This window comes from Mirounga angustirostris, unplaced genomic scaffold (assembly GCF_029215605.1).
Source record: "Mirounga angustirostris isolate CCGP_5_RB_7025 unplaced genomic scaffold, mMirAng1.0.hap1 SCAF_9, whole genome shotgun sequence".
Taxonomy (NCBI): Eukaryota; Metazoa; Chordata; class Mammalia; order Carnivora; family Phocidae; genus Mirounga; species Mirounga angustirostris.
In genome coordinates, this window is record NW_026991717.1 from 112678143 (window position 1) to 112691325 (window position 13183).

Here is a 13183-nt window from a genome sequence, read left to right on the forward strand (position 1 = left end):
AATCATGTTGGGAAGAGGTCCTCAATGGCACTTGGGGCTATAGAATAGGACACTTAAGTATTTTGTAATGAAATCAATCCCAAATCAATCAACTGTATAAAATACCAGTATTAATTTTCCTGTCAGAGTTTTTGGATTTTCTCCCCTTCCATTAATTAATGGGTAGGACAAACACCTTTGTGAGGATGGGATGGGGACATGGTGGGTAACACTGAGATTAGGGAGGGTGAAGTGTGAAAGTGGTAGTGAGGGACCAGATGACTGGAAGGGGCTGATGGAAGATAAGAAATTAAGATGGCAGGAGATAAATTTGCATTTCCAAGCAACACAGTACTGGCCATTACGGAGAGGGTAAATATCCTTGATCTTCCAAGATTTATGCTGACGTATCCAAGAAAGTAGTAACAAAGTTGGGCATATAAGAAGAACTTAACAAATGATTGTTAAATTGAAATTAGTGGAGAACATAGTTTGTTTTTTCAAGTTTGGTTTTTTTTTTTAAGATTTTATTTATTTATTTGACAGAGACACAGCGAGAGAGGGAACACAAGCAGGGGAAGTGGGAGAGGGAGAAGCAGGCTTCCCGTGGAGCAGGGAGCCTGATGCGGAGCTCAATCCCAGGACCCTGGGATCATCACCTGAACCGAAGGCAGACGCTTAACGACTGAGCCACCCAGGCGCCCCTTTTTTTAAAGTTTTAACTTCTTTTTTTTAGTAATCTCTATACCCATCGTGGGGCTTGAACTCACGAACCTAGGATCAAGAGTTGCATGTTCTTCTGATTGAGCCAGCCAGGTGCCCCTAGCAAACACCATTAAGAGTAGTATTTAGGGCGCCTGGGTGGCTCAGTTGGTTAAGCGACTGCCTTCGGCTCAGGTCATGATCCTGGAGTCCCTGGATCGAGTCCCGCATCGGGCTCCCTGCTCGGCAGGGAGCCTGCTTCTCCCTCTGACCCTCCCCCCTTTCATGTGCTCTCTCTCTCAAATAAATAAATAAAATCTTAAAAAAAAAAAAAAAAAGAGTAGTATTTAAAACAAAAAAAAACCTTGGTTGCCTGGGTGGCTCAGTCAGTTAAGCGTCTGCCTTTGGCTGAGGTCATGATCTCAGGGTCCTGGGTTTGAGCCCTGCATCGGGCTCCCCACTGCTCAGCGGGGAGCCTGCTTCTCCCTCTCCTCCCTGCTCGTGCTCGCTCACTATCACTCTCTCTCAAATAAGTAAATAAAATCCTAAAAAAAAAAAAAAGACAAGACTCAGGTAAAAATGACAGATTATGGTAAAGGAAATGCTTTTAGCATTTCATGGGGGAACCTTATCTGGTAGGTTCTAGGTTGGAATATCAAACAAAATTATGCAGAATGTATTAATAGGGCAAGATGATGAGCAAATATATAAAGGAGCAGTACCACTTTGTAGGGGTGGTACCACTTTGTAAGTGTGGGGGTGCAGAGAAGTTGAAAAAGGCGACAGTGGTTACTCAAATGATACAATGGCAATCAAATCTCTGTAATTACGCAGTCCTTCCCTAAGCAATAAGACCTGGGCTTGGTGATACTCACCAAAGAACCCAATGGTTAAATTCAGTCCTCACGTTACTTATTTGACCTATCAGCAAGATCCAACATAGTTGCCTCCCCTTTCTTCACTGCCTTCCTAGGATCACCCTCTCATGGTTTTTCTGTTACCTCTTTGGTCACTCCTTCTTGCTTTCCTTTTTGGCTGCTCTCCCTTTTTTTTTTTTTTTTAAGATTTTATTTATTTGATAGGGAGACAGACAGTGAGAGAGGGAACACAAGCAGGGGGAGTGGGAGAGGGAGCAGCAGGCTTCCCGCGGAGCAGGGAGCCCCATGCGGGGCTTGATCCCAGGACCCTGGGACCATGATCTGAGCCCAAGGCAGATGCTCAATGACTGAGCTACCCAAGCGCCCCTTTCCCTGACTTCTTAACACTGGAATGCCTTAGAGCTTAGTCTTTGCTTCCCTTCTCTTGACTAGCTATACTCACTTGCTTGGTGATCTCATCCAGCCTGCGGCTTTAAATACTACCTATATGCAACCAAAACTCAAATTTTTATCTCTAGTCCAGAACTTCTCTTGAACTCCAGAATTTCATACCTCTATTATCCAAACTGTTCAACATCTATCTTCACCTGGATGTTTAAGCGACATCTGAAACTCTACCTGCTCCCCCTCTGCCCCAGTCAAATCTTTCAGGACATCCTGATCAGGATTTACCTTCAAAATACATCTAGCCTGAAACCTCTATTACCTTGGTTCAAGCCACCATCACCACTCGCCTGTAATATGGGAGACTCCTACTAGTTCTCCTCATTCCTATCTTTGGCAGCCCCACTCCCACCATCTATCCTCAACTCCGCAGCCAGAGTGATGCCGTTAAAATAGGTTAGATCATGTCACTCCTCTGCTCAGAATTCTCTAATGGCTCCCCTGTTTCACCCATGGTAACAGCCTACAGAGACACCCCTTGTGCCCCACTCACCCCTATTATTCCCCCCCCCTTACTCTACTTGAACACATTGATTTCCTTGTTATTTCTCAAACACGCAAGGCACATTCTCACTTCAGAACTTTCCACAGGTTCTACCTAAAATGTTCTTCCCCCAGATTTCTGCATGGCTAACTCCCTCACCACTTTGAAGTTTTGCTCAAATGTGATCTTCTCAAAGAGGTCTATACTGAACATCCTATCTAAAAAATTGCATTTCCCTGACCCCCTAATACTACTTCCTATCCCCCTTATTCTACTCTATTTTTTCCTTTTCCATAGCACTTCTAACCTTTTAAACATAATATAATTTATTGTTTATTGTATGCTTCTGTTGGTAGAATGTAAGCTCGATGATGTCAGGGTCTTTTGCTCCTTTGCTATACATCCAAGCCTCTAGAACAGTGCCTAGCATGGAGTAGGTTTTCAATGAATGTTTGACACATGAATGAAAAGATGTGAGTTTATTTGACTATAGAATGTAAGTATACTGGACAAAACTCAATCTCCGTTAGTGTGCCCCATCATCCAATGTGTGGATTCCTTCTGTTACATTTGGATGTTTCTTCTACAGCATTTTTACCATAGTAAGAGCAGAGAAATAAAGGGGCTAAAATCCTACCTCTATCCTTCATGGTCCTCTGAAATGCTAATTCCATGAAAACTTTACTGATCCCCAAAATCTCTTCAAGCCTCCCTTAATTACCTTTTCTATGGGCTCTGGAACCCACTTTTAAATTTAGCATGTGCACACACACATCCCCTTTTCTCATATTTCTAAGACTGTAAGTTCTTTGAGGGCAAGAAAGTGTTTATTCTTTCAGTCACCCATGGGGCTTTGCATAATGTCTTATGTTAGGATACTCAGTAAGTGAACAAATTGAAGTAAACCCCCTCATCATTTTCTCTGGAACAAGGCTTGAAAGAGAAGGCTAAAGCTATTATCTACAAAATGAGGTTTGGCAGGTACCTGTTGAGGCAATTAATCTATTTCATTCCTGACACCACTGGTAGAATAAAAGGTTACTGCTCTGAGGGGCAAGGGACTACTTCTTTTTCTTGCTATATCTAAAAGAGTTGTCCAAATAACCTCAGTAATTCCAAAAGTCCCGTGTGAACATTCTCTGGGTCTCTAAGTCTCAAACCGTAAGAATTAAATCAGGGTAGTGAGGGGTGCCTGGGTGGCTCAGTTGGTTAAGCATCTGCCTTCAGCTCAGGTCATGATCCCAAGGCCCTGGGATCGAGCCCCGCATTGGATTCTCTGCTCAGCGGGGAGCCTGAGTCCTCCTCTCCCTCTGCCGTTCTGCCCACTTGTGCTCTCTCTCTGTCTGTCAAATAAATAAATAATCTTAAAAAAAATTAAATCAGGGTAGTGACAATACAAAGAGCAGTGGCTGCTTCCTGGGGATCACATAACCACCTAAGAGTTAGGAAAAAAAAAAAAAAAAGTCAGACGGGGACAGCCAATGCTGTCAGTAAAGCTCAAAGAACTCCATAGACAGCAATGCTTAATTGCACAAAAAAATCAATTCCACTAGTTCTTCTTTCATCATCTGTACCTCACATGTGTTTACAACCAACTACTTGTGACCCATTAGAAACAGTTGTTCTTCCAGTCACAAGGGAGGTAAAAAGGAGATACCTAGGCCTAACCCACTGAGAGTGAAGGCATGTCTAAAAGAGGAGAGACAGAGCACACACACACACACATGCAGGCCCGTGAACACGCATTTATCGCCGTCTCCAGCCTACTCCCTTGGCCTGCTGGCAGTGGGGGCGGTTGCGGGGCACTGGGCAGTGGAAGTGTGTGTTTCCCCCTCTATTCAGGGAAACATCTGTCACAGAACGTTCCCCCTCTTTAACTACTGATGAATCAAGAGCAGCCTTGATGTTAACAACAACTCAACCAGCCATTCCTGAGGGCACCAGAGGAAGACAATGCCTTGGACTGTAAGTTTTTCCAAGAAAAGTTAAAAGGGAGAAAGCTTTCTTCATGAGGAATAACAATCATTGTAGAGTAGCTCCTGAATACCCTCAACAATATCCCTAAGAAGGTAGATATTATTACTATGGTTGTATTGTTTATATTGCTAATGTTCTTGTTTTACAGATGAAGAAATAAGTTTGGCAAGATTAAATTTTTCCAAAGCCGAAACTAGAAGACAAATGGATCAGGAGTTTAAATGCAGGCCTCCCGGGGCGCCTGGGTGGCTCAGTCGGTTAAGTGGCTGCCTTCGGCTCAGGTCATGATCCTGGAGTTCCGGGATCAAGTCCCGCATCGGGCTCCCTGCTCAGCAGGGAGTCTGCTTCTCCCTCTGACCCTCCCCCTCTCATGCTCTCTCTCTATCTATCTCATTCTCTCTCTCAAATAAATAAAAATAAAATCTTTAAAAAAAATAAAAATAAAAATAAATGCAGGCCTCCCAACTCTATTACATTATGTTTCCTTCCATAAATAGTAAGGTCTTAGCATAGAAGTATATCTCAAGGGAAGCAAGTCTTATCTGTAAAAACCCTAAAGTCCTTTCCAACAAGAATTAGGGGAAAGGGAAGGAGAAGATAATATGAAGATTTTCCAGAGACACCCACCTCCACCACATGTTGCCAAATTCATTACTTCCATACCTAAGTTACTAGGGAGCAAATGCTTTGCAAATTATGGATCTGTGGATGCTGATCTTACTATACATAGCAGTAACAGTGTCTTACATTTGAAAACACACATTTTTCAGAAAGCTTCCGAGACTGTTTAGTCATTTCACGATATGAGGCGCATTGGGAGGGGGAGGATTTTTACAGAAGAAACTAAAGCTCAGACAACTGCTGTTACATAACCTGCCTAGAATCACTCAATCAGGTAGTCAGTGGCAGCACTGGACTTGAATCCAGGTATGATTTTAAGCCTAATGCTCTTTCCAATATACCACACTGGCTCTATACATAACTGCTGGCCTGTTTATTTTATCTTCAGAATCACCGCATTAAAACAGATGCTCTTCCTACATACTTCAGAGGTGTAAAACATTCTGATGGGCTTTTACTTTGCCACAGCAAAATTCCCAGTTCTATTCCTTTAATTTTTATTTTATTTATTTGACAGAGAGAGACAGTGAGAGAGGGAACACAAGCAGGGGGAGCAGAAGGAGAAGCAGGCTTCTTGCTGAGCAGGGAGCCTGATGTGAGGCTCGATCCCAGGACCCGGGGATCATGACCTGAGCCGAAGGCAGATGCTTAACAACTGAGCCACCCAGGCACTCCTATTCCTTAAATTTTTAGAGAGGTTTTTAGAAAATGAGTTATTATTTGACATCAACTAAAAAACTAAGCCTAATCTTGCCCAATCTAGCGAGTTTTATGGTGGTTATTAGGTCTCACATCTCAAAATGATTTCCTCAGCCTACTGTAAAGCCCTACGCAAATTACTTAACTGATTTGCTAAGTCCATACTGTTTATACGATGAAATGTATTCATTTGGAGTTTGGAACTGGAGTTCCCCTGTGACTTTCGGTCTTTTTGAACAGGAGAGTGGAGGAGAAAAGGCTGTCCTTACTTTTGGCTCACGTTCAGGACTGCTCTCCATGTAGTTCTCTTCAGCATTTCGTATGCACTGTGAAGCACACAGCAGGTATGCAATAAATGCTGATGGCCCGTCGGACCATGAAGGCATAGAACAGCAAGGCAGCTTCCCCATGTTAGCCTGCCTTAGTATCTCTGTGCAACTGGCACACAGGCATGCATTGAGAGAGCGAGCTCAGCCTTGTCCCATATTTTGTTTAAATCAAAGAGGCGGTAGATTAGAGTAGGAATTTCCCCACAGAGTTTTCATCATCTAAGCATTCAAAGCTAGAACCCAAGGGCCGCATCTAGTCCTCATATGTTTGGCTTGCCGAACATTGCTGATTTTTAGTTTTAAAATTATGAATTAATAGCCAACACTTAAATATAGAGAGGTTACATATAAAGATGAGAGGTGCTAAATATCCCTGAAGCCAGGTTTAAGGGTAGGGCCAAAACCAGGAGGAGTTAAAAGCCTGTATAAAGAGCAGTTACGCCATTGTGCTCCTCCTCTGAGCACATATGGCCACGAAGCTGCCCATTCCCCACACAGGCAGAGACCTAGGGGTTGCCAGCTGAAGTTGACCTAAAGAGGTTTTGGCCTAGAGACACCAGGTGCAGTGGAGGGTGGGATTAAACAAAAATCTGTGCACGGATCTGTGAAATTCACACCTCTATTCGGCTCTTAGAATTATGGCTCAACTGCCAGGCAAATACCCTCCAGATACTAGATGAAACATTCCCATTCTGGAAAGGCAGCTGATTTCAAGAAAGTCAACAGACGATGTCCAAAACTGAAAATTCAAAGATAGCCTAAATTACAGGAAGAGAAAGAAACTGTTGCATTTTTAAAAAATAAGTTTTGTAATATATTAATTTGATTTAAAAATTATGTACCTGTATTATTTTGGTAACAGGAAGTACTTAATTATAAAAATAGTGAAAGTTATAAAAAAAAGAATAAAAAGAACAAAGAGAAAAAGGAAAGATATATGAACAAGGGGAAAGAAAAGAATGTGGGTGGGTTGTCAGAAGAGTGGCAGGAAGGCTGAATTCCCCAAATGAACCAAGGTTTATGGAAAATAATCCAAAAAGGTGCTGGTTACATGCAGAACAAGATGACGATCAAAGAGACAGACTTATTGTGATAGGCTGATGATGTAATGTTGAAGGGTAATATAGAGAAAACAAACCCCTCAATTACCAGTTAGGGAATCCAACAAGAAAGATAATCATAAGGTCCTGTTCTTGTCTTGTGTACAAAGAAACCCAAGCATCAAGTAAAAGATGGGGATCTAGGACCAACCACAGCCCACGTGGAAACCATGGGGGCTCCTAGTCAACTCCAAGTATGAGCAGATCATGGGTTCTGTGGCCTCCAAAGACAGCTTTTGTGATCCTGAGTGTACCTCCTGAAACACCCTGTAGCACACTTAATATCAAGAAGCCAAGATTTTCTCTGGTCTAGCCAAGCTACATCCGATGAGCTTATTTAGTTAATCCTTAAACAAAGGTAGAACAAATCCGGAGGACAGAAATCAGTTCAGCAAAGAAACTAACACCATTTCTTTGAGGAATTGCTAAACTGAATGTTGGGGAGGAGGATGCTATCTCTGGAGAGGATCTAGAAGGGGACATTCTCAGTAAGCCAGCACTCAACTACCAGGAGACAGAGTAAGACTTATGGAAGAACTTTCTAATCACTGGAGTTACCCTGGAGCAACAAGCACATCCTGGCATAGGTTTAAGTTATTCCTCAATAAAAGTGTACTTTAATATATGTAAGTTATAACTCAAGAAAAAAATTATTGTGGGGGTGGGTATGTGAAGAGAAAATTTTATAGCCAAATACCCATGTAGCATCCATGGGATGAATGCCAGGATGTCATGTTTTCATCTTATTTAGTTGAGAAAATTGTATTTCTATTGTGATTTATTCTTTGACCCATAATTATTTACTAATTTTTTTCTTCATTGAGAAATTTTAAAAAGATACAGAAAACAGCACAAAAAGTGGAGCTTAATAAAGTTTTTTAAGGTAAACACCCCTTAAAACCAACATCCAAGTCAAAAAATGGAATTTTTTTCTGGCCATTTTCATGCCCCATGTGCATCATTCCAATTACAATCCTTTTCCTCCCCTAAAATCAACTATTATCCTGATCTCTATAGTAATCACCTCTCTGCATTTTTAATAATTTTATTTATCCAAGTGTACATTCCTAAATAGTTTTGCCTGGTTTTTGTTTTATTTAATATGTCTTTTACATTTCTTAAACAATAGGCTTCCTCCTGTCCATCCTTTCCTTTTTTCATTAGAATGTACTTATTGGAGAAAATGGGCCCTTTGACCTATCGTTTCTGAAGTCTGGATTTCGTGGACTGTATGCTCGCAATGTAGTACAATATACTCCTCTGTCCTCTGTGCTTCCTGCAAACTGAAAGATGGATCCTGAGGTTTTATTCAGAGTTGTTTGGCAAGCCTATCAGTAGTATTGTGTTCTTTTTATCAGGAGGCACATAATGTTTAATTGCCTTTCTTTTTAAGATGTTGGCACCTGTCACTACTCAATATTTAGATGTATTAATTCATTGAGGGCTGCTGAGTGATTGCATTAAAATTCTGTAATTTCTTTTTTAAAAGTGTCTTTATTAAACCTACATTTTTGGTAGGTATTTTCCCTGGATATAGAATTCTAGGTTGGCCGGTTTTAATTCTCTAAGCACCTTAAAGATTTCATTTTATTATATTCTGGCTTCCATAATTTGGCCATCTTATTGTTGCTCATTATAGATGATTTGTGTATTTTCTCAGGCTGCTTTTGGGCTTTTTCTCATTATCTTTTGCCTCTAATAGTTTGACGTATGATGTGCCTAAGTGTATTATATTTATCCTGTTTGTGGTTACAGTTTCTTGAATCTGAGAATTAGTCTAGTTCATTTGTTTTAGGAAATTCTTTTAGTTATTGTCTCTTCATATATTGCTTCTGTTTTATTTTCTCTTTCTTATCCTCCTGGGACTTCAATTTCATATATGCTAGATCACCTGCGCTCTACTTGTCTCTTACACTGTTCTGCTCTTTCCATTCTCTGTTAAATGAAGTTATAATCCAATGAGACTGGTGTCCTCATAAGAAGAAGGGACACCAGTGATGTGTGTGCACAGAGAAAAGGTCATGTGAGCACACAGGGAAAAGGTGGTCATTTGCAAGCCAAGAGAGGCCTCAGGAGAATCAAACTTGCCAGCACCTTGTTCTTGTACTTCTAAGCTCCAGAACTGTGAGAAGATACAATTTTGTTGTTTAAGTCACCCATTTTGTGGGATTTTGTTATCGCAGCCCTAGCAGACTAACACAGAGACTAAAGCTGATTTCCTCCATATGGCATTTACCCATTCTACTCTTGAGAAAATAAAGTAAGGGGTTGACCATTCTCAATTTAATCAGAAGGAACTAGGTCAGCGCTGGGTTGCTTCTTTAGTAGGAATGCGTCTACTTCTGGTTTCAGATGTCTCAAAGTCAAGACCTGGAGGGTGCTTGTTGCAGGTGCCTTTCTCTAACTGGAGTCTGTGTCCTAAGCACCAGGAAATTACAGGATAGTTCACTCAGCCTTCCTGGTCCAGCCCCATCCTCGACTGTAAGCCTCTTAGGCTTTTTTTTTTTTTAATCAATCCCTATGCCCAATGTGGGGCTCGAACTCACAACCCTAAGATCAAGAGTTGCGTGCTCTACAGACTGAGCCAGTCAGGTGTCCCACCTCTTGGGCTTTTAGTGGAGAGTCTGACAAGTCTCTGTTGTCCTCTGCTCTGAATGTTCTGTCCCTTGGAGATTTTAAGCTTAGTTCTTTATTCTCCTTCCCCTGGGCAGGTTCAAAATCTGGCAAAAGCTCCATGGAGCAGACCCCTCGCACTGGGGGGGAGGGGGACTTTGTCTCCAAAACACTGTGTTAACGTGGGACCTGCATTCTGCCTCTCCAGCCCAATCCCATAGCTCCCAGGACAACCCCAGCACTTAGCAAATGTCCTACAGGGAAGATTGGCCATGTGGTTGGGGCACCTCTAGATTCTACTCTGTCCTATCAACCCATGTGGCCATTGCAAATTCTGATTTCTTCTGACCCCAGCTGCAGCCCAATCTGCAGCCTCCATGCAGAAGCCCCTAGAAGAGACGATGGTCCGCACCTCCGAGTGGGCTAGAGGGGCTCTTCCTTCTTCAGAACTTGAGTTCTTCTAGCACACTTTGTTACCACACCTCTCTGACACCTTTATGGTTTTTGTGATGTAACCACATTGTAGTTATTGCAGTGTGAGCCACCCACTGCATCCTCTGGGGGATCTGAAGTCCTACAAGTCCTTTTTTAATAGAAATTTTACATCGTTCTTTTTTCCTCCTTGAAATAATATTTCCACATTACCTATTCCACACCCCCCTCAGTTTTTTTGCACCTTGGAGGTTTTTATACCTCACAGCAATGCACCATGTGCTAGGGTTCAAATGGTCAGAAATTTGTGGAGTATTTTTGGTTTTCCGGGGGTTTTTTGTTTTTTGTTTTTTCTAAAGTGGAAGAAAGGTAAAGGGGAAGTGGAAAAGGAGAATGGGTACTCTCTTAGGAACACTGATTTTATGAAAGAATACATACAAAATTTGAGAATCTAGAACTGGAGTTCCTTTAAAGCAGCTGTGCCTAGAAAACCCTTGGAAAGTCTGGGTGTCCATTTCCCAGTTTTAATATTGGAATCCTAAATCAGCTATGAGGTCCCTGCCAACCCAAAGACTGCATAGTCATCTATACTTAAAAAGTCAGCCCACTGTGGGCCATACCTTAAACCAGTACAAAAATAAGCTGGGAGAGGAAAAAAATCTGTAATACTATTGCTGATTCTTCCCTATTCTCTCTTTATACAAACGTGAAAAAGATTCCAGAGAACAGCCCCAGGAGAAGGAGGTTATCCACTTTCTATTTTAAAAATCAAATTGACTTAATAATTAAAAGCTTTTAAAGATCAGGTAAAAGATAAAATTAAGCCCAAGGATTAATTCTCAGATAATCAATCTATAAGATTAGGGGGTAGGAAACGTAATAGTCTACTGCTAAAATACCACTTTTGTTCAGCTAGACCGCTGCTGTCCCATCTGGTTGGGCTTCACAGGTAAGCTGCTTCACTCATGCTTTCCAAATTCCAGAAGGGGAAAAAGGCCTTTTGAAAATTGTTTAGTAACCAGACCACAGAAATAGGATAGTTACATCAAAAGTGGGCTTCAACAAGTTTTGAAAGGCAGATGTTTGGTAACAAATATTGTTAATTCAGCAATAGGCAAGCCAACAACTTCCCTAAACATTGAGCACTAGACGAATTTTATGTAATACACTTGGCACAGTCCTCTATTACTTTCCTAATGGCCATTTTCCAGTTTGATGCCATGTATCACCTGGAGCAGATGGTATATTGAGCTGTCCTGAGAATAAAAAATAGACATTTTTCTACCAGTAGGAAGCAACCAGTGTGAGACTCAACTGAGCACGTGAAGACACTATTATCAAGAATGAAGAATGATCCATGCTGTTTGAAAGCTGATGGCCTAGATCCAAATTTATGGAAAGATGCAGGCATTTTTCAGAATACATCTAGAGATATGATGAACTCTTTCTTCCTAATTTCTTTGATATCTGGGGTCAGCCAAACCCCAGGGAGTAAACTTGTCCATCAACAGTTTCCCTTTAGTTAACATCATCAGGGAGGCCAAAGGAAAGGAAGAGACCCTAATAACTCTTTGTAGAAAAATAAACAAGAATCTGCAGATGGATAAAAAGGAAAAGCAAGATAAAAATATTCCAGGTGTGAAATAGGAGAGAGGAAAATGGGCATAATGGAGATCCATGAAGTCTAAAGAAAAGTTCTTAGGAGAAAGAAATCTGAGCATCACTGTGTCAGTAAGGGTCTGTATGAAGGTTATAGTGAAATCTGGCTTCTAATTTTTATGTTTAAATTTCCCTTGGTCACTTTTCTGATAAACTTACTACATTAAAAGAGAAATATCATCCTCTATTTCTACAAATCAGTCCTTTCAGGGTACAACATGCCAAAGGTCAACAGAGCCAACATTAGCAGTAGGTTCATACTAGGGATATACTCACCTGCTTCTGGATCTGCAGGAATTCTCCACATGTACAGGTTAAAGTCATCAGAGCCTGAAAGGATATACTGTTGGGATTAAAAAAAAAAAAATACATATTTATTATTTATATCTTGATTGATTGATAAAATATCTACATCTATCTACCTATCTATATAAAGATTTTTAAAAAAATAAACGAGACAAAAAAAATAAATAAACAAGACAAATGGGCATATATTCATAAGGCACCATGCACAGCAAATACCCTCTTTAAAGTATTTGCCAATTAAAAGGTCCATTGGCTAAAATTCAGCAACAAAAACCAAACAACCTAATTAAAAAATGGGTAAAGGACTTGAATAGACATTTATCCAAAGAAAATATATAAATGCCTAATAAGCACATGTAAAGATGATCAGCATCACTAATCATTAGGGAAATGAAAATCAAAATCATGGGGTGCCTGGGTGGCTCAGTTGTTAAGCGTCTGCCTTCGGCTTGGGTCATGATCCCAGGGTCCTGGGATCGAGCCCTGCATCAGGTGCCCTGCTCGGCGGGAAGCCTGCTTCTCCCCCTCCCACTCTCCCTGCTTGTGTTCCCTCTCTCACTGTCTCTCTGTCAAATAAATAAAATCTTTAAAAAAAAAAAAATTCAAAATCACAACGAGATAGCATTTCACAGTCATTGGGATGGCTAATACCAAAAAAACAAAAACATAACAAAACAGAAAACAAGTGTTGGCAAGGATGTGGTGAAACTGAATCCCTGTGCATCACCGGTGGGAATATATAATGGTGCAACCACTATGGAATACAGTATGGAGGTTCCTCAAAAAGTTAAACATAGAACTACCATATAACCCAGCAATTCCACTCGTAGGTATATGTCAAAGAACTGAAAGCAGGAACTTGAGGTATCTGTATACCAATGTTCATAAAAGAATGCTTACAGTAGCCAAATGTGGGTATAATCCAAATGTCCATCAATGGATGAATGGATAAATAAAAGG

General features: G+C 41.0%; 1 protein-coding gene across 6 annotated transcripts in view; it reads right to left on the reverse strand.

The window, feature by feature from the left end:
• DCAF5 (DDB1 and CUL4 associated factor 5) overlaps window positions 1-13183 on the reverse strand; it is a 97691-nt gene that overhangs the window by 13074 nt on the left and 71434 nt on the right. For all 6 annotated transcript variants that reach the window (XM_064571235.1, XM_054513754.2, XM_064571236.1 and 3 more), the window contains one exon: window positions 12194-12260. In XM_064571235.1, the coding sequence (XP_064427305.1) occupies window positions 12194-12260 (67 nt within the window). The remainder of the gene's footprint in view (window positions 1-12193; window positions 12261-13183) is intronic.